Consider the following 22,327-nt stretch of genomic DNA (forward strand, 5'->3'; position numbering starts at 1 on the left):
CGATAAATCCCGCCTCTTGTTTTCGTGCGAGCTCTCGGCCTGAATGGACAAAAGTTTTTCCAAAACATTGTTCAAATTGTTACTGCAATAATTGTTACTTTAGTTATTATTCTGGAATAAATGGAAAAATGCATAAAAACACTATCTAATGTATAATTAGTATTAAATATATTAAATTAAATTAAAAAATAATAATAATATACAAAATAGAATTATATTTGTTCTCTCTTTTTATGTAATGTTTATATATATATATATATATATATATATACTGCCTCCTCATTTTAAAACACCACCGCACGCCACTGATATATATATATGTGTGTGTGTGTGTGTGTGTGTGTGTGTGTGTGTGTGCGTGTGTGTGTGTGTGTGCGTGTGTGCGCGCGCGCGCATATGCATATAGCCATATTATTTTGTTTTTGGAGAAACGAGACTTTTATTTTGAAAAAAAAAAAAATCCTGATGAAATTGACCCGGATGTAAAATAAATAATATAGTACAGGTATGAGGGGGAAAAATTGGTAAATAACTGTTGTTTTATGTAACTTGTCAAAATAGAAATCTTAAAAAATAAAAGAAAATCTATTATGCTCTTGAGAGAATGTCTACATAAGTCTGGAAAGGTTTACAGTCCAATTCAAAGGTCATTATCTTTGTGAGGGTTTATTATGGTGTCCTTGTACTAGTACATGACGGTGGTGTTCTTGGTCCAGAGCTCTCAGTAAGTCACGTGGGGCAGCTAAAACACCCTTACATTGTTCATTTAAACTTGTCCGATAGGCTGTCAGGCTTTGTGTGGTGTATTTGACTCTCATAAAATAGAACTAAACCAGTGAAGCTCCTGAATTGGCCAGTGGCAGCATCTGAGGATCCTTTAACGGTAATCTCTCCCTATAATCAGATGAGCTGTAATTAGAAAATCCTCCTCACACTGCTGCGTCTTACTCAACTACTGCCAGAATACAGCATCGAAAAATGGTTAAGGTTCATAGGCAGCTCATTGTTTTAACGGAGCTTTTATTCTTTGCGTCAGCTGCATGCTTCTCCTATCATCCAGCAAGGTTCAGTTCCTAACTCTGTGTAAATAAAGCTTGTTTGCTGCTTGTGTCACTCTGAACTAATCCTAATGAAGCCTGTGTTCTATGTCTAGGATGGGAAACTTCATGTCCACTAGGGCTGGAAGGTTTTCAAACCAGGCCTGTACTCAGTTTATCCAGGTAAGCATTCCTTTCTACACTGATTTCAGATTTCTGATGTCAGAAGGTGTTGATTCACTTTCTACAGCAGCAGATCCGACTGCTGCGTTTATATGACAAGTCTGTTTTAATACGCTCATAACAGCTCATTCACAGGGCCTCGAAGTGGGGTCTGGTGTCCCTCAGGCGTCCGTGGCTTTTTTTTTAATTATTATTTATTTAGTTACAACAGGGAAAATCACAACACATCATTATCAAACTTTGTATATTTATTAGTGAGTATTTAGTTCATGAGTTCTCATATGGTGGTCAGTTGGACTGCTTACTTGAATTGAATGAGTTTTAATCCAAACCTCGATAACTCAAAAACGAAAAGTCACCTGTAAATGATTTAAATGTGGAAGGTTTAGGAACAGAAACCTCTATAGGTCTAACAAATAGACAGAATATTATTGTACGCATTTAAATAATGTTCATTAAATAAATCTGTACTGTACTCTGGAATTTATTAAATTTATTTATTAAAATTGGAGAACACCTAATCTATGTTTTTTTTAAAAAGAAAAAAAAAACGTGTTGTTAATTAACAAAGAAAAACATATTGATATGATGAAGTTTCTTTATTGGGAGAAGTTTGTTTAACATTTATGGAAGGAGTCAGTAAGTTTTCTGACTCTCCAGAAGAATCTTCAGGACAGAGAAGTTCCTGCTTTGTGGTTTCTCAGTAACGTGGCAAGCTGCGTTTTTGTCTGAATAACATAATGAGGAACAGCTGGAGAGGGAAGGACTGTTTATAGCTGTTATAACATAAGTGATAGCAAGAACTAACTTGTCTTGTGGATGTTACATAACATTAAATGTAAATGTAAAGGGTTAAAAACCATGACATGTTATTCATTAATAAATTAGAAACTGTAATTGTTAGCTAATTGCTGTGGTGTAAGAGTAATAAAACACTTCAGGATATGCTGTTGTGGCATCACACTGCCCCGATATGTATCATGATTTATTCCTTACATGTGTTTTTTTTCCCCTCATTTAGGATGTGGTGTCTCATAACTGCGTTGTTATATTCTCCAAGACAACGTGTCCTTATTGCAAGATGGCCAAGAATGTCTTTAATCAAATAGGAGCCACCTATAAGGTGATTGAACTGGATAAACATAATGACGGCCAACAGCTTCAAGAGGCTTTAGCACAAATGTCCGGTGCCAGAACAGTAAGGCATTCAAGATCATTTATGTGCATGTTCACTGTATAAATTACTGTAGTAGCTCATTAACTTAAGGCCAGTTATACTGTATAATGTAACAATGGAACAAAAATCAAATCACCCCGTGTAAATATAGCTATGTTGGTTCTGAAATGGTTTAAATAGCTTTTTAATTGGTCTGGTTTCTTTCAGGTCCCGAGAGTCTTTATCAATGGACAGTGCATTGGAGGAGGCTCTGATACACGACAGCTTCATGAACAGGGCAAACTGTTGCCACTCATTGAGAAGTGTAACCCGTGCTGCTTAAATAATGCTGCAGAGGGATCAGGGAGTGGACAATATGTTTCATAACTGTTCATTAATTTATGCACTGTTATTTACCATCCTCCTGCAGCCCAGATGAATTAAATCAGTGAGTACTGAGATAAAGAACTAGTGACTGGCATCCGGGTTTCATTATTTTGGTGTATTTTATTTTTTGTTAAAAGTGTTCCTACCTCAGTACTATTTAGTCATGTTTAGTTTTTAAAATAAAGTAATAGTGTAATGAATGCCTTTTTGACAAGCATGTGGAAATGTATTAATTCTCTGAAGATGATAAAATATTGCTGCATACAAACGCCAGATCGTTACAGCGCACTTGTTTAATTGCATAGAGATCTGTGTCTGTTACGGCTGTTTAGTGGGTGTGGTTTAAACAAATTTTGTTAACATGATGACAAGATTGCAAAGAAATTTTTGTTATCCAAAAAAGTTGTTGCTAAGGCAAGGTAAACAATTAGGAAGGCAAGTGTGGCAGAATTCTGCTGTACCTCATGCAGTGTGGCTCTGAGATGAAGGAATTACATTAGGCTATGATGTGGAATGAACCAAAAATCTAGTCCATTTAACTACACATATTTTAAATTATTAAAGAAAATTAACTAGACATCTGTAAGATTGCACTTTTTGTATCACCAGATAATTCTTTTGTACAAAACCAAGTCAGGGACACTGAACTCAGCATTACAGAAAACCCTCCAGACTTCTTAATAACCGATAGCGAAGCACTCAGAGTTGTGCCCATTTTAAGTTACGTCCTTCCCATTATGTCCCTCTCATTTGGAGTTATGTCCCTCTCATTTGGAGTTATGTCTCTCTCGTTTGGAGTTATGTCTCTCTCGTTTGGAGTTATCTCTCTCTCGTTTGGAGTTATCTCTCTCTCGTTTGGAGTTATGACCTGCTCATTTGGAGGTGTTCCAGCATGAATACGCTTCTTGCAGTCTCACACACTTGCTAAATCAGGGGTTCCCAAACTAGGGGTTGTGACCCCATGTGGGGTCGTAAGAGAAACTCACAATCTCCTCTTTTTATCCCTTCATTTATTTTACACATTAGAAATATTGGTCTAACTATGAAAAAGGATTTAGTCAAGCCCTATTTAAATAAAGAGTGTATGTGCTATTTTAGTCTTTTCACTGTCCTGACATGCAGCAAATGGACAAATTTCCCAGTCCATCTCCTCCACAAAAACAAACTAGTGCTGTGTCTCAAATTGCATTAACACTAACTGGTTGTCCTACTATGTTCCTATATTCATTTGGAGTTGTGTCCCTCTCACTTGATTTTCTAAATTAGTAAATACTTTTAAATGTAAGGTCAGAGTTTTCAAATGAGACACAGTTCCAACTTTATCTGATGTACTAAAACAATGACCAGGGAAAACCATTTTTCTCTCCCATTTCTCTTGTCATAAACACTATCTACTGCTAAGACAATGGCACCGTAATCCAGGTAGAAAGACAATATTTTTAGGTTAAGCATTTTCTCCCCATAGAAAACCTGTTATAAAGAAAACACCTAACGTGACTTAATGGACTAAGGCAGTGATATTGGAGGACCAAATTTAGTACACACCTTATTAATAATGATAATAACATCATACTCTGGGTTCATCTGCCTGTACATGATACGCATCATCAATAAGGTGTGTATTAAATCTGGTCTTTTAATATCACTGTCTTAGTCCATTAAGCCATATTAAGTGTTATCTTTATAACGGGTTTTCTATCGGGAGAAAACGCTTAACGTAAAAATTTGTTGTACTGAATTTGATCTTTTCATATATCTGTCTGAAATGTGAGAAATGTGAGAGAAAAATGATTTTCCCTGGTCCTGATTTTAGTATATTAGGCCACATTAAGCGTTTTAGAATATCCCAGAAGTAGAGTTAAAAAAAACCACAAAAACTTTGCTGTATTTTTTTGTAGTTAATTAAGAGAAGGTACAACCCCATCTTGCTCCTACCAGAGTGACTTGAACGCCAGAGTAACTTGACATGGCTTCGTAAATGCGACTTCCCGACTCGTAATGACGACTTCCTGACCCGTAAACACGACTTCCCGACTAGTAAACACGACTTCCCGACTCGTAATGACGACTTCCTGACCCGTAAACACGACTTCCCGACTAGTAAACACGACTTCCCGACTAGTAAACACGACTTCCCGACTCGTAATGACGACTTCCCGACTCGTAAATACGACTTCCCGACTAGTAATGACGTCTTCCCGACTCGTAAGTACGACTTCCCGACCCGTAAGTACGACTTCCCGGCTTGAACGCACAGCCAGGCTGCACTCCCCACTCCAGCTCAGCAGGTGGCAGTAAGTGTCTGATGCACCTGCAGTGAGTCTGCCGTCTACAGAAGCGGTGAAGAAGAGGAAGACGCTGGCGTGTTCGTGAATGAATGCTTGGCGGTGTTTGAATATTTTAGTAACCCTGCCAGCTAATTCTGTTATTTATTGCATGGTATAATAATTCTGCTTTAGATAAGTCGAGTGTGAAGACATGGCCGGAAGTGCTGGAGAGTGGTGCCTCATGGAGAGTGACCCTGGAGTTTTCACAGAGCTGATAAAAGGCTTTGGTAAGCTCTGCGTGTTTCCTCACCTACTGTATTTACTGCATTAGAACAGAGATAATCAACCCATGGCAGGAAAACTCCTGAAATATACTGTATTTCACAGTGTTATACACGGCTCTGGAGTGATTGTGCTAATCTTCATGGGCTGGTCCACTAAATTTCTCTGTTGTCATTGTGCAGCTAACTAGCATGACAGCTAATCCTCATCCACAAACACACGCCCGTGAAATGAAGCGGCTCCTTTACTGCGTGGCCTTTTGTTTTGTTTTGTTTTGTTTCGTTTCAGCTTATAACTGGCTTCTTGTTGTTATCTCGACTGTTTGTGGATATTTATTTATTTATTTATTTTAATGCCGTTTTCTTGTTTTTGATCTGCACCACGCATGTGTTAATTCACGCCGCTGCGCATGCGCAGAGAGATGTCACAGCTCAACGGTTATAACGCACAAAACCAAACCGATTCAACACAAGCTTAACTTTTATATCATAACATAAAGCGTATAATGCTAAAAAGATGAACTGATTAAGAGGTTTTTTTTAAATCTCTAGCCTTTAATTAATATATAATCATTTCCAGTTTTGCATTCTCAAGTGTTTTTATTATGTAATTGCTGCATATCAAACCTACCAATTAGCAATACAGTTTCCATAAACAAATATTTTCTTTTCACTTTTTTAAATTAATAAAATGATAAAATGTTCCAGTCACTAACAGTGATGCTGTTCCTAACAGAGTTTATACACTTTTACATTCGGTGTAAAGCCCTATTTGGATTGGATTAGTTTACTGGCAGTCACTGTAATACTTTTTTTTAAAATTATTTTTATCTATTTATTTTTTTTAAATAGGCTTCCTCAGTACGCTTGCCGCTTCCTCTGTGTTTTCTGCGAGCTCGGACCTTTGCGTCACGTGAGTCATTAGATATTTAAGGAACTGTCAGTGAGACGACTAGTCATTATTTATCAAAAATTAAAAGTGGATATTGTGCATATGTGAATGTAAAGTAATGCTTTATATCTGTAACATTATAACGGCTCCTTGTATCAGCCTGCTGTATTTCACTTGTATTAATGATTTTATTTTATTGCTCCTCCTGAAAATGCTTTCCCAGGAGGCCTGTGTAGTCGAGGTTTTACAGCCCAGACCAAGTGTATGGTGGAGTGCCTCTTCTAAAGCGTCTAGTTTTCATGTCGCAATTCAGGAAGTGTTTAATATCTGGGTTAGGGTCACTGATTTGTTTTCCCCCAAATCAAGGTGACATCTGCATACAAAATCATGGATATTCGTCTCAGGAATAAAATGATTGGACGAGCGCAGAGTTTGGTGAAAGACATTATGTAATTGGGCCTGTAATTTTCTCAGAGCAGGACAGAGAAAAACACCAACAAACACCAACAACAACACAAACTTGGGCACCTTAATACAGAAGTCGCTCAGAATTATGTCATTGTCATCATGACATGGATGGCATCTTTTGTTAGTAACAATCTTGGCAGTTAACTGTGATGAGTGATGTATATTTGCTTACTCAAAACAGTGAACTGTGTAGTCAGTATTATATATATAACACTCTGATGTCTGTATGTTGTTGAGCTGAAGTAAATACTTGTATATACGGTATGAGTAGAACGCATTTAAAGGTAAGAAGTGCTGCTTTTACCGTCCTGACTTTCCGAGTTAAGAGGGCATTTTCTTCGGGGTTTTCCTAGTCGGAGTTTGGAAATTCCAGGTTAGGAGATCGAGACAAACACAGCACGGTAGCACAGTGGTCATCAACGCAACCAAAATACCAGTCAGAATGGTTATCTGCATACCTCACTTCCTCTTTTACTCAACGGACCTATCTACTTGTCCTTTGTGTCAGAGTGGGAGCAAAACTGCATATTGTTAGAATTATTGTTTCCATTTTATATACACTGTTTAGTTTAAATGTTTGTGTGGTAATAGTACAGAGTTCTACCTTGCGTTTTTGTGCCTCCACCACCAGATACAGAAAGCATTATGTTTTGGAGTTGTCTGTCTGCGTCTGTCCGAGATTTATGTTAGTTATATAACAATGGACACAAAGCAGCTTTATAGAAATCCGGCTGTAAATTTTAAATTTATTCCTAATGAGCAAGCCAGAGACGACGGTGGCAAGGACAGAAAATTCCCTAAAGTGACATGAGGGCAGAAGGAGTGAGGATCACTGGTATCTCAGGAGTAACGTGTAACACTAACACTACAGAATGTGATTGTAAAAAGAGAGGGAGAAAAAGGATTTAAGGATGATCTCGTTCTACTACAGAAAGCCTTCCCAATAAAATGCATTTAATTCTCCTATACTGTGTACGGTCTGAGTGTGTGTGCCTGTGTGTGTGCCTGTGTGTGTGCCTGTGTGTGTGCCTGCGTGTGTGCCTGCGTGTGTGCCTGCGTGTGTGCCTGCGTGTGTGCCTGCGTGTGTGCCTGCGTGTGTGCCTGCGTGTGTGCCTGCGTGTGTGCCTGCGTGTGTGCCTGCGTGTGTGCCTGCGTGATAATCTGTTGTGTTTTATATCCTGACATAGTACAGTGCTTTAATTCATTTTACTTGGTTATGTCAATTTATAAACATTAAATTAATTCATTACAGTTTTTTTTAAATTAAGCCCCAGACTGAAAAGTACAATGAGAAATGTCAGTTCTGCAGCCAAAAAAATTGACTGCTCTAGGTAAAGCATAAATGTTTAAAGCTTTGTGTGTTTGTTGTTTTTTCAATATTTCCAGGATGCAAAGGAGCACAAGTTGAAGAGATATGGAGCATGGAGCCAGAGAACTTTCAAAATCTCAAGTAAGGAGTAATCCATAGTGAATAACGGTGTAAACAGCAGACATGCCAACTAGGAACTCCGCAGTTAACATCGGATTACGCTACTACAAGTTATCACTTAAAAATACGTGAAAAGGAAAGTCTTCTTTTTTCCTCCAGTAAAAATGTAAGAAGAGCCAGTCAGCTTGTACATCTGGCCTGATTGACATTTTAGGAGTTTTAAACTCTCTTAAACTCCCACATTAACTGACATTTCTCGAAGCCCCGCCCTCCTTTTAGACATACCATAACTGTGTTCAAAGGAATATCATTAACCAGGGAGACCAGATTTTAGCAAAATTTCCAGCACAACTACATCTCAAAAACACACATAAGACTAGATACTAGCCCAAAAACATTGGAAAAGGGAGACTTTTCTTCTTTTTGTCAGCCTTTGGGTGGGAATCGCTGCCCTGCGATTGTGCAGATCCCTGTGATCTAGAAAGGTGAGCAAATCAATGGCGCATTGGCTTATACCTGTCATATAGCAACATTAAAAAAAAAAAAAAAAAATCGTAGTTAGTATTTGAATAGAATTTAAAATGTATGAGGTTGTGAATGAGGATTTATATATAAAAAAGTAAAGCTAGGGCATTAATTCACATCATGAATACGCAGTAAAATCTGTGAATGTATTTTCGACTTGGCTAACACTAGATACTAAACCTCAGTTTGCTATATTTATTAGGGATGCCACTGAAAATTCTTGTCCAAAAATTGCACTTCTGCACACTGCAGAAAAAATAGGAAAAGATTCAATGGGATTAAAATAGAGTGACACATTTTTACAAATACTTTACGAATAATCTTAGTGGTAATGATAATTAATAAGTGATGAAAAGCCGTGCTTTCTGTCCTGTGCCGGCCAGCACAGCCACATCCAAACAGCACACTCAAGCCTACTGAGTTACTGTATAACCCCATATATACACACACCATAATGTTTCTTAGACAAGTGACTGGCAAGGGTTCAGGGTTGGCAAGTCTAACACAGTGTGATTTCAAATAAACAAAATATTATCTCTTGATTTTGCATGTTTTGTCTTCCAGACCAGTTCATGGCTTGATATTTCTTTTCAAATGGCAACCTGGTGAGGAACCAGCTGGCTCCATTGTACAGGACTCAAGACTCGACCAGATCTTTTTTGCCAAGCAGGTATATTATGGTGTACTGTATGCAGTTATATCACTGTGCTGTTCAATTCTGATTGGTCAGAAGGTGTTGATTAATTTTCTATAACAGCATGATTTTTTGGGCCACACCACACCAACCTGTTGTTGATTATTTTTGTATAATTGCATGTTTTATTCCTCACACACACACACACGGTGCAGTTTATGTGTGGTGTGGTTTATGCTTATGCCGGAGAAATGATCCAGCTTCATATTCTTGAGGTTTTAGGTCATCAACAATGCTTGTGCGACCCAAGCAATAGTCAGTGTGCTGTTGAACTGCTCTCATCCTGACATGCACCTTGGTGAAACACTGACAGAGTTCCGAGAGTTCTCACAAAGTTTTGATGCTGCAGTAAGTTTGATCTTTTTTAAATCCAATTCATTTTATTTAAGAACAATTAGAAAGTCTGCTGATAGCTGCCAGTAATTTTTCCTGGTCCAGACAGTATATCTATCCAGTCCTCTCTGATAGGCTAAGCTATTAGTTTTTATTTAGGTCACGTTTCTCAAAATAAAATAAGTAGCATTATTGAGTAATACAAAAAAAAATGTGGTGCAGCTTTTACACATTTTTGTGTAGGATCTTCACATTTTAACATTAAATTTGTCTCTCAAATTTACGGCAAAAGAGTAGTTTTTGTCTCTCCAATAAAATGGGAGCTGGGCCAATCGACACGTGAATCTGGAATGATTGGAGCAGGTGATTTGAACTTTCCGATATTAAATGACACCACTTTGGGAGCCCCGCCCCTTTTCTAGGGGGACTCTACTCAGTGTAGAGGAGAATGCAGGATTCAAAAACTACTACAGAGACTTCAGACACACCCCGGGCTGCCAGGTTCACAGTTTTGAAACAAGGTTGCAGGCGGGCAACCAAAGTTAATTCATGTAAAAAGGCTGAAATAAAGGGGGGAAAAAGCACATTCCTCTTCCAGTTATTGAAATTTATGTCTGGTTTCAGGTGTTTTCTGTTCCATTCTAATGCACAGCTTGTGTTTCCTTAGACTAAGAATCTGTGTGATCCATTCAAACACTATTAGTTATTAGTTATATGTTGCAGTTATTGTACTTTTATAATGTTGCTTATTTTAGTCAATTGGAAGCTTAAGCACGTATTCAGGCAATGCACATTTTTGCTGTATTAAACATGTTTTTGACACCACTGTCATATCAAATCATATCACATTTGAAATTTGGGCATCGAAGGGCTTAAAAAATGGGAAAAGATTAAGTTAAACAGTATTCTCATTTCTATTTTTGTCTGAATACATTGTTGTTTGTCTTTTCTGTTTTTGTCGTTTCCTTTACAAGATGAAAGGTCTTGCTCTCAGTAACTCTGAAGTAATTCGACAAGTTCACAACAGCTTTGCCAGGTAAATCATCTCAAATTACTTAAAGTAACACCTTGACCCAAATGTAGCTGCCTACCATAATACCATATATATAGATTCCTCTTCAGTCATTTTAGCTTTAAATAATGTATAGTTGCTTTAAAAAATTTAAGTAAAATTCAGAGTTTGAAATCAAGTTGCCTTCCGTTATTGTATAGACTTTAAATGTTTCGATGGAAGCAGTGAGCTCCTGTTGCTATCAAACCATTTTGCTCAAGTCTAGATCATATGGGCTGTGACCACCACACTGCTCGATACATGGAGGGGCCCAGTGCTCATAAAAGGATGCCTGGAGAGATTTCTTCACCGATGACCTCTGCAAAAATGAATACAGAAACCTCTTTCTGATTATTGAATTATTAGTAGTCCTACCTCTATCTACAGCTGCTTGTTAGAGGGGTTTAAGTTCAATGAAGCGAATTAAAAATGACTGGAGGAGTAGCCTCTCAGTGGACTCCCTCCACAGACTCTTACTCATTAGCATTGAAGGCCCTGAGTTGGACAGTGTAAGTGGCTAGAGGGTAGTTGACAGGTGGCACTCAGACAGAGAGGGTTTGGAGGGTATCCCTGTAAAGCAGAGACAATATTTCATGATCTTCTGATCAAGACCACCCACAGTCCAGCCCAGTAAGCTTTTTTCAACCGCTGTACAACGTGTACAACATTCTGTTTAATAACACTGTTTACTAATATAGTTTAATTCTCTTCCTTACAAATACATCCCTTTAATAGGAGTTCTCCATTTCTGTTGTCTGTGCAGTTAATTGGTGATGTATCTGGGACCACGGGCCCCTGACAGACCGTTGTGCAGAAATTTATTTACGTCAAAATTAGAGCTTACATTTTAAAATCTTTTAAAGAAAAGTAATGTTGAATAAAAAGTGTATGTGTACAATTATATTTGACTATTGACATAGTATTTAAAATATGCAGCTAAGAAATATCTAATTTTTATATTTCGTGGTGGGGCTATTGAAAATTTTGGCAGGGCAAGTAAAAATCTGAACTGCTGGGCCAGTAGAAAAATCATTAGCGTTGATCCCTGCGTGAAGTATGAGGAGTATGGCTGGGAGGACATCAAAAGACTTGAAAATGGTGACATTCCTGATGGGTCTCCAAGGAGGTTTTACCAAGTTTCCCTGCTATCTTTGTCTTTGGGACAGCAAGGACACCAAGGCGCACTACTAAGGTGGGACTGGCCACAGCAGAATGAGTTCGCTGTGGGGAGGAACAACGTCAAGTGAGAGCCATTGGTGGACCTGCGGAAGGTGCTGATGCCACCACTGCACATCAGATTGGGCCTTGGGAAACAATTTGTCACAGCTGTAGATACGGAGTCAGCAGTCTTCAAGTACCTTCAGTACGTCTTCTTTCATAAGCTGTCTGAGGCAAAAGTTAAAGCCATTGTCTTCGTCGGTCCACAGATAAAGACGATCCTGGAGTGCAAGGAATTACCCAAGAAGCTCACTAGGAAGGAGAAAGCAGCTTAGAACAGCTTTGTAGCAGTGAACAGCAGCTTAGAACAGCTTTGGTTGAGGCTCTGGTGAAGAACTATAGGACAATGGCCTGCTTGACAAATTCAAGGAGAGCATGGGAGCGTACGCAGAGGAGTAAGGCAAGCGCTTCCACTGGGATATACTAGACTTTGAACACTGCTACAAAGGACAATATAACGAGAACATGATGGGAGACAATGTTTGGGGGCTGCTTTGTGAAAGTGATTTTACAATACAATCGTAAATCTAAAAAAACTACTCACTTCTAAATCTTTTGTGCACATTTTTGTCTAACTTTAGTTAGGTACATACTAAATGTGACTGAAAAGACACAAAGTTTTCTCAATGAAAATTGGTAAATTTCAAAATACCAATGTCCTGATCAGTTTGAGGGAAATAATAGCCATTTTCTATACTTTTGTGGTATAAGCATTTAGAAAATAACACTTACTACTCAGGAACAAAAACTGTGTTTCATAGTGTAAAGTACACTAAAAAAAGTAGTCAGCTTCACTGAAGCAAGGTGAAAGTCATGGTCAGGCCATGCAACAACGAAGAGATCTTGTTTTTCCATTTGTAAACCACTTCTAATAAAAATGGTAAACAAAATGTAAAATGACAGTATTAAAAAAAAAAAAAAAAAAGTTACAGAGAGGGCTCACTAAACTACTCACTTCACTGAATTGGTTCGGTTCATCCTAGTTAACCATAATGTGGTTACAAATATGGTAATTGATATAATTAACACTGAATTAAATAGCTGTGTTAGGGCGTTTGCAGCAATATGAGTAGTAATTCTTGTGATGTTTAAAAAAAAAAAAAGAAAACTCACTCCTGATTCATCCTCATAACTTAGATTAAATAATCGATAAAAATACCAAAAATAGTAACAAGCTACACAGTTTAATGAGTATCCCAGACCTGCCAACCTTTATGCCTTTACCATAGGAGCTCTTATTCTCCAGTCCATGATGCAAGCTGAGATCCACACATCTACCCATGTACTGTAACTGTCAGACTTGGTTCCTGACTTACACAAAAGCCCTATCTTGGTTCCTGACAAATTCAACAGTTCCAACTTGTCTGCTGACGGATACAAAAGTTCCAGTTTGCCTCCTGACGGATGCAGTAGTTTTGCCCCGGGTAATCTGCCATGTAGTGTACTGTTATAAATTAGAGGGAAGGTGGGCAGTGGTGTCTTCTTTCTGGTAGTAAATTGATAAAATGGACTGTAAAAATTTTGACACTATTTGCGTATATATGATCGAAGGCTAAAAAGCAATCGTACAGGAGTTGCGCATTATATTAATGACCTCTTTGTGTTAACGCCACCTAAAGTATTCAGAATCTTATAGCAGCTTGTTGTATTAAGGTTTCACAACAATTCAACACCATTTCAGGCAAGTGTAATGATTTAGGCATTCAGTTTGTACACTAAGTGATAACTGATAAGTGTTGTAGTTCAAGTGCAAGAATAAAGCAAGCTCAGGACAACAAGCGTGTATTGGCTGATCAGCTACACTCTGAGTAATTTCAATCAAATTGTGTCATTTTTTTTGTAATTGAGTTAGTTGTCAAATATTGATCATGTCAGAACTTTCTCAATTTCTTTTCCAGGCAGCAGATGTTTGAGTTTGATGCGAAGTCATCAGCAAAAGATGAAGATGCTTTTCATTTTGTGAGCTATGTGCCTGTGAGTGGTAGACTCTATGAATTAGACGGACTTCGTGAAGGACCTATTGACCTCGGTAAAGTTCCAGATCTATAACCTTTTTTTTTTTAAAAAAAAACAAACAAAAAAAAACAAAACTTGATTTTCTTTATTTTACTGCAGCACATAATGGCACTTATTCATCAAAGTCAAATCTTCTTGTAAATTGAGCATATTGCAGATTCCCCCGACAGTTTCCTTTTTGTTATCTCTGCTATCAAATATGCATCTGGTTGGAATGCGTGTAAATTACACACGTCAAATTGTTGATGATTGCTAATTATTATAAGTAAAGTAATATACAGTGCCCTCTGAATATGAGCAAAAATTAAGATTTAGAAATAATACAACATGCAATATGTGATGTTTTAAGAACATTTTATGTTTATCTTTAATGTTCTTAGCTTTATGAAAGTGGACTTCTCTTCAATCCAGACAAAGTCTTTTCAGTAAGATTCAAATTTGGAACCTGAGCTGGTCACTTCAAAACACTTATTCTGTCTTCCTTTTTATCATTTCTGCGAATATGTTTGGCTCATTATCTTGTTGAAAGCTCCATGGCCTGGTCAACCTCCTGGCAGAGGCAACCAGGTTTTGGGCTGAAATATTATGGAATTTAGCAGAATTTGTGAAGCCATCAGTCTTCAGAAGAGCCACAAAGCATCCTCAAAGCAGCACTGATCCACCAACATTTTTGTCTGTGGGGTATCAGGTGCTTCTCCTTGTGTGCAGTCTGATTTTCATTTTACCAACCAAGCTGATGGTGTACATGACCAAAAGGTTTTTGCCCACAGCACGAAATACAAACTGTAGGTCTAATGATGTTTGGTGAATTAGATTTTTGTGAGATGCTCTCGGGAAGGACTTTCCCCCCTAAAGATGCTTTTCGCATCTTCTCAATCAGCTTCATGAGGGAGCTTCACCTAGGAGGCTTTATATAAAGGCATTAACTTCAATATTTACTTATTTTTTATATTCACTTTATAAATTCATGTATTCATTTTATATTCATCTAATGTATGACTGGTTGTTTATGCCTAAATGATGCCATTAATTTAAGTTTAAAAAAAAAAAAAAAAAAAAAGGATTTGAAAAGTCAAAGCTCCTGGTCCGTCTGTTTAAACTGGTACTCTATTTAAACTGTGTTAACAGTCTGTTTTTTTATTTCAAGTTTTTATTCTGAGGGCACTTCAGTCAAAACTCCTCATTTCTTTGCAACCTTGATGAATAAGCATTAATGTGCTTTGCAGTGTTTTTTCTTTTTGTCTTTCTTTTTTTTTATAATTTGTACATCAGTGAATTTGCAAGTGTGTGTGTGTGTGTTAAATAAGTTGCTGTCATTCAGGCCCTTGCAACCAAGAAGACTGGATCAGTGCAGTTCGGCCAGTAATCGAGAAAAGAATACAAAAGTAAGTGTTGCAGTGAATTACAATTCTATGTTCCTTAAAAGTGGGTATTTTTTTTATTGTGCTTGTACATTTGCTTATCAGATACAGTGAAGGAGAAATCCGTTTCAACTTAATGGCCATCGTATCTGATCGCAAGATGATTTATGAGCGTAAAATTGCAGAGCTACAGGCTCATCTAACAGAGGTAGGAACTTGCTGATGTGAAATATTTTGAAACACTTTGTTCAGCTGTGGCTTTCTTCAAACAAAAATGTGATTGTGATCACAGGAAGAGCCAATGGATACAGACCAAAGTGCTAATCTCCTGAGTTCCATCCAGTCAGAGATCGCCAAGTACCAGCTCCTGATTGAGGAGGAGAACCAGAAATTAAAAAAATATAAAGTATGTTCATATTTTCTCAGTTATATCTTGTTCATGTCAGTCATGTTTATGATTTGCATTTCACTCTCGGTCCATTTCTGTGGACGTTCTCATTGTGAAAGTGAGATTCCTTTGGGTAAAAATAATAAGATTTTACAAGTGTCTTTGAAGACTGTGATACCCCAAGACTTTTCTCTCTTTTCTATTTGAAATTTTAGTTAGGAGAAAAATGTGGTTGAAATGCAGCCATCCTAATCCTAAGCCTACAGAAATATACTTCAGTTAATGTTCATTTAAATTTCAGAATGGAGAAATAGTGTGATCTCTGTGACTTTGATTATGGGCATAGTTGTTGGTGCCAGTCAGGCTGGTTTGAGTATTTTAGAAACTTCTGATCTCACACACAGCAATCTGTAGAGTTTACACAGAATGTTGTGGAAAAACAAACAAAAAAAAAAATCTGGCCATAAGCAGCCGTTCTGTGGGCAGAAATGCCTTGCTGACGAGAGAGGTCAGAGTGGTTAAAGCTGTCAGGAAGGCTACAGTAGCTCAAATAACCACTTTTTACAACCGTGGTGAGCAGAAAAGCATCTCAGAAAGGACGTCACATCTAAACTTGAGGCAGATGGACTCCAGCAGCAGGTTCATGTTTTTTTGCACATTAAAACAAGCATATCTGTTGTAGTGTGTGCAGTGAAAATTTTTATAACCAGATTCGGTGGCTTATAGCCCACTCACATTTAAGATCATTTGCATAATTTGCAAAGCCTACTTTTGTGAACTAGTCCTAGGATTTTGGGCAGATCTTCACAAAATTGGTGTCAAATGGGAGTCCCAATCTCAGTGATTCATTCACATCATTTTGACATTTTTTAAACAATTTGGATGCCACATGCCTCACTCAAACAGCTGTAACTGAAAACTGCTTGGATGCATTTGCAAAACAAAAAACCTGATTACCAAGCTCAGTACAAGGTTTTGATGTATGAAAAGGTTACAGCATTGATTAGCCTGAAGGGGGAGGAGTTAAGTTCTAATACCTTTTTCTCACGAGCACTAAGTTCGATTTGCACATAAAAATAAGCATATATCTTGTAAGGTGTTAAGTGAAAATTCTTTCATGTTCTCATTCAATAACTCAAGCCGTAAAAGTAGCATTTTGCAGAATTTATAATGATAGGACTTCAATGAGTATTTCTAATGATGGCTGGGGTCAGCTTTCAGCAGGCATTTTAAAGGGTTAGCATTGAGCTAGCATCATGAAACTTTAAAGGTATGTTCATCTATGGTCTGTCTGTTGATGTGGTCAGTGTCAGTGTTGTTGGGGAGACGCTGAAGAAAAATTTTTAAAATTTTTTTTTTAAGTACCTGATCACACTTAATCTTTAAACACCTTTTCAACAGGTGATGCCGTTTTAACGTATTTCTACCAGCATGCGACCCAGCAACATAAAATTAAAAAGTTTAAATAGGATTTATCTTGTTGTTTGTACCGTCTTGTTAATTTTTATTAATTAAAATGTGCAATATATAACATTACACCACAAGATATAAACATGACATGCATTTCTGACATCCTTTGTTCTATTAAATATATAAATTAAATGTAAATATAAAGCCATAATACTAGAACATTTAATTAGCTATGGTTCAGATGTATTTTAATCCATACAATGTGCAGTATCCTATTCCAGCACAAAATGGAAGCATGATCCTATTAATGTGAATAAATTTGCTTGGGCCCAACAGATTGTTGCTTGCTACTATAATTATTATTTTTATCATTATAGATTGAAAATATTAGAAGAAAGCACAACTACCTACCTTTCATCATGGAATTACTGAAGACTCTTGCTGAATATCAACAACTGATGCCACTGGTTGAAAAGGTACATTTGCTGGGCGATGTGACAAAAATACGATATAACGATCCTCAGACATTTCTACAATACAGGTTATCTATCATAACATGCAGATTTGCTCACAATGTAGAAGTGTTGCACAGAAAAATGTTATAAACAATAATACATTCATTTATTATTAATAACAAAAATGCATAATACATTTTTATACTAAAAATAACCTCATTAACCTTTATAAATAATAAATACTATAAGTTTTTAACACTGAAAAAAATTTTTCTTTTTACAATTTTAATGATTTTAATGAAAGTGCCAAATAAGTGAAATGATTAAAAAAAAATGTTTATGTACTTAAAAAGTATCACAATATCCATGATATCTAAGAGTATTGTGACATATTGATATTATATCGTCATATGAACATTTTAATAATTTTTTTTTTTTTTTTTTTATAATTTTGACTATAGTAAAGTCAAATGGGTTTTTATCATTCCTCTATAGAACTTTTATTAGAATGAAACATCGTTTTATCAAGACCATGATGCAACACTAGGAGTATAACGATACACAAAATTAAAATTCAATACAATATGGTGGTGTCTCAATACGATACACTTTTGATACAGCAAAAATAACCATTGACTGAAAATCTGTCATTGGATAAAACATTCAACATTATAAAAGTACAGTATTAGAAATTTAATAATGACACAGTGTTTGTGAGATCCATTCACGCTCTTAGCAACATATAATGAAACACAAGCTGCACATTAGAATGGAAAAAATTAAACATAACTAATTAAGCCTTAAAGAGAGAGAGAATTTTTCAGAGGAGAGATTGTGGGCTTAATTAATTTTAAATATTACAGTAGTTGACTTTTTATTACGCTACTTTTATTAAGTTAAATGTGTTGTTTGATATACCGAAGTATCAAATCGAGAGCCTTGCATCAAACAGTCCGATTCGATATTCAGTGCACCATGGTCGTGAAGAAACCATGTTCAGCTATGTAGAGGCCTATACGAGGCCCAGCGGCCTGCAAAAACCCTTCACCTAGTATAGAAAATTTTTACCATATATAGTTCTGAAAATTAGTAGCTTCCATGACCTGAAATACGTTTCCTCATTTAATCTAAACCAGAAGTAAAGTTCTAGCATTTTAATGTGTGCTTAGCCCAAAAGTGAAAAAAACTGTACTTCAGTCCAATTCCATTGAAAAACTGAAAAAACTGAAACCAAATTATTAATATGACTTGAAAACTGTATCTCAGGCCTGCCAAGTTTAAAATAGTTTTAAATTTCGCATAGGAGCACCGCATTTTAACATTGAAATATGCTAGAATGATTTATCACTCTAAAAATATGCAAAAAGAGTAGTCTTTTATTTTTTTATTTTTTTTTTTCCTCAAAAAATGGCAGATGTCAGTCTGAATCTGTGTTTTGAAGTCTCTTATATCACCTGATACCCCAGGAAACCCTGCCACCAGACTCTCGGTTACTGTCAGGGTAAACAGAGTTGTTTTGAGTTCATTATTATGAAATAAAATCTATCAGTGTATGTGTTTGACTTGGGATACCACTGAAAGATTTAAGCCAAAAATAGTCCAAAATAGCACTTTTTTGTTTCATTAGGGGGGAAAAAACAATAAATAGGTCTACAAAGAAGTGTAAAATCTAACACTTTACGAATAATTATAATGGTAATGATAACTAGACAGTTGTGAAAATCGCCGTTTGTTCTCCTGCACCAGTGCAGATGTGTTCTCACCATCTAGCCACATAATACTGGTGAAATATATTTATGGTTTCTTAAGCCTCAAGAATCTATGGTATTTTTAAGCGTTTGCCATAGATTTAGTTTTGCAGTGTTGTGTTTGGCATCACTGTTTTCAGCAGAACCTCAGCTTTTAGAATTCCTAATTTGAGTTTACTTTTAGATACTGTATTGACAAAACAGAATCCAAATCACCCACAAAAAAAAGAATTAGGAAAAATGTTCTGGAGGAAGTTAGTTGAAAGTCCAAACGACTAGGTCTTACACCATATATGGAGGACAACATGACTGCAGTTGAAAATTGAAGCCTAAATGTCTCTGATGCCATCTAGTGTGTGACAGTATTACAAATCCACTAAACTCCACATAAGTGAACCGACCAACAGTGAGGTTAATTTTTTGTTTTCAGCAAAAAAAAAATTGGTCCTAAGAGTTAAAGTTTAAGTTTCACCCTTAGGTTTCTTTTTTTTTTTTTTCTTTTTCCTTTAGAATTAAATAAGAAGGAACTCTAGTGAATTATTTACAAATAAATCAAGGCACAGACAGGCATTTTTTCAGTGTGGTCAGTCGTTTCCTGTCTGCGTTACTGAATATCATCTGCAGAAAGGAATAAACAAGCGAACATTTTAAAACAGTCTCTATAATGGACTATTTTTGCACTCAGGTGATGTGGGAGTATTTATTGTCCAGCAGATGTCAGTATATGTCAGTTGATCTATTGTTCAAAGTGTTTAAATGCATTGACACAGGCGGGAAAAAAATATTTAATCACTTTCTAATTATCATGAACATTAACATTATTTGTAAAACGTTAGATTTGTTGTTTGCCTATTTTATCTTTTTGTGTCAAAAATGGCACATTCGGTTTGCAGCTAAATTTTTTCAGTGGTATCCGTAATAAATATGCTGTTAAATATGTCTGAAGTTAGCCAAGTCACACACACATTGGTAGATTTTATTTCACATGAATAAACTCAAACACTCAAAACATTCTCCATTTACCGTGACAGAACACGTGAGTCCAGTCAAGTACTTGGTGTAAGGGGGCGGGGTTTCCAGGTGGCGTCAGTTCTTATCAGAGAGGTCAAAACACGTAAATAAATTATTTCAGATTAATGTGTTGAGAAAAAGACTGCTCTTTTGATGTGCTATGGACATAGCTCATACTAGCGTACTCTGATTTTAATTTGCTGAGCTCTTACTCGAAATGCATAAAGTTTGCCAGGTCCTATGTACTGGTGTTACAGACTAAAACAGTGAAATCTTTATATGGTGGACAGCAGGGCTTTACTAATTTACACTACCAAAAGGAAAAGTGCCATCTTTCTCTTGTTAGATGAAAATTTATGACTGTAACAGTGATATTGTGGGCTCAACAAATTTACCTCATTTACCAACCTGGCCACTGACATTTCTAGCAGGATGTCATCCACTTGTCCTTTCCTTCTCAAGTTATGATCTTGGCACAACCACAGACGCTCATTGCCGAGCATCTGTATACCGATACGTGTCAGATTGGCAGACATATCGATGTATCTCAATCCATTACCGCGTACGGATGCCAACTTTACCATGTCTTTTAGCTATTTTTCAACACGTTCTGTTCTCTGTTCAAATTCTCATATCTCCCCTGCTGGTGACCTTTTGCTGTGTGACTGAAATGAGTTTTAAAAAAGTGGATTTTATTTATTTGTTTATTTATTTTAGATTTTGACACTTTTGTTTCCCGTTTTACTATTAAGAAAGCAGATGAGAAAAAAAAGCTGAGAATTCAGAATTTGAATGCTTGTTTTATATGAAGCAATCTGTTTTGTGGAAATAAAACAGATAAAATTGAAAATGTTTTTCATTTTCAGTTGTTTTTTTTTTTCCATTTAAAAATGGAAACGGATGACGCACAGATTTCTGTTCATATACTGAAAGGAAAAAGCAAATGCAACAAAAAACAGTGCAATAAACTCAATTCACACCTCACACTTAACAAGTAAGATTTCTTTAATAAAAAGAATTTACTGTAAAGAAGAATATTAGGAAAGATATTAACATAAAGTTAACTCTTAGGACCAATTTTTTTTTTTTTTGCTGAAAACAAAAAAATTAACCTCACTGTTGGTCGGTTCACTTATGTGGAGTTGAGTGGATTTGTGATGCAGTCACACACTAGACGGCATCAGAGACATTTAGGCTTCAATTTTCAACTGCAGTCATGTTGTCCTCCATATATGGTGTAAAACCTAGTCGTTTGGACTTTCAGCTAACTTCCTCCAGAACATTTACACTCAAAGTTGCTTACAAGTGAGACTGAATGCATTCTTTTGTTGTTTATTTTTTCTTTCATCAGGCTAAAGAAAAGCAAAGTGCCAAAAAGATCCAAGAAGCAAAGTAGCAAGAACACATTTTCCAGTACTTTGTGTGATCTCTCAATGTACTTTTGCCATCTGTAATAATAATAATAATAATATTGACACCTGGAAACTGAACTCAAGTGTGGTGCTTGCTGTGACGATGTTCATAAGACTTCATGTTTGCATGCAGAAATATGTTTAAATAAACCTGTCTTATTTTCATATAATTGTTATTGTTGGTCAGAACTAGTGTGGTTTGATTTTTATTTATTTTTGTCCAGGGCTGGTATTTCACTAAGTGAGCTAACTCTTAATTATCATAATTATCAGAATCATAATTTCCAGTGTCTATGACAACAATACTCAACAACATTCAGGAACATGTTATTACCTTATACATTTTTTTTTGAGTAACAACCTTTAATATTAGGATATAATCTTTTTGCAAATTATATATAATAGATTTATAAGACATTTTTACTCTTTTTTGAGGCTTGCAGCCTTATTTTGTTTGCTAAAATATGTAATGTTACACTATATGGCCAAAAGTATGTGGACAAGTTTCAGGTTTATTTATTGTGCAAAATGTCAGTGACAATTGTATATTGGTTCAAGTACTCTACAGTTGTGTAATACAAAAAAAAAATATACATCAAAAGATA

The 22,327-nt window shown here is 36.3% G+C and overlaps 2 protein-coding genes across 8 annotated transcripts; both read left to right on the forward strand.

Annotated features, from left to right (window-relative positions):
• The first annotated feature begins 448 nt into the window (after positions 1-448).
• Positions 449-3,340, forward strand: glrx2 (glutaredoxin 2). 7 transcript variants are annotated; one of them, XM_026947260.3, is made up of 4 exons: positions 449-505; positions 1,154-1,220; positions 2,242-2,418; positions 2,605-3,031. In XM_026947260.3, exons 2-4 carry the CDS (start codon positions 1,155-1,157, stop codon positions 2,761-2,763), a joined length of 402 nt encoding a protein of 133 aa, XP_026803061.1. In that variant the 5' UTR covers positions 449-505; position 1,154; the 3' UTR covers positions 2,764-3,031. The 7 variants fall into 7 exon arrangements, with proteins under 7 accessions (XP_026803061.1, XP_026803057.2, XP_026803056.1 ...); XM_026947256.3 differs by having other exon boundaries at positions 464-524; XM_026947255.3 differs by lacking the exon at positions 449-505 and adding an exon at positions 531-724.
• Positions 3,341-5,076: 1,736 nt separating this feature from the next.
• uchl5 (ubiquitin carboxyl-terminal hydrolase L5) lies at positions 5,077-21,898 on the forward strand. Its single transcript, XM_026947284.3, has 11 exons — positions 5,077-5,317; positions 8,058-8,121; positions 9,190-9,295; positions 9,542-9,667; positions 10,627-10,688; positions 13,820-13,950; positions 15,259-15,322; positions 15,404-15,506; positions 15,591-15,704; positions 17,474-17,572; positions 21,662-21,898. The coding sequence occupies exons 1-11, from the start codon at positions 5,242-5,244 to the stop codon at positions 21,704-21,706; spliced, it is 990 nt and encodes a 329-aa protein (XP_026803085.1). The 5' UTR covers positions 5,077-5,241; the 3' UTR covers positions 21,707-21,898.
• Positions 21,899-22,327: the final 429 nt, after the last annotated feature.

Source organism: Pangasianodon hypophthalmus, chromosome 11, assembly GCF_027358585.1.
Source record: "Pangasianodon hypophthalmus isolate fPanHyp1 chromosome 11, fPanHyp1.pri, whole genome shotgun sequence".
Taxonomy (NCBI): domain Eukaryota; kingdom Metazoa; phylum Chordata; class Actinopteri; order Siluriformes; family Pangasiidae; genus Pangasianodon; species Pangasianodon hypophthalmus.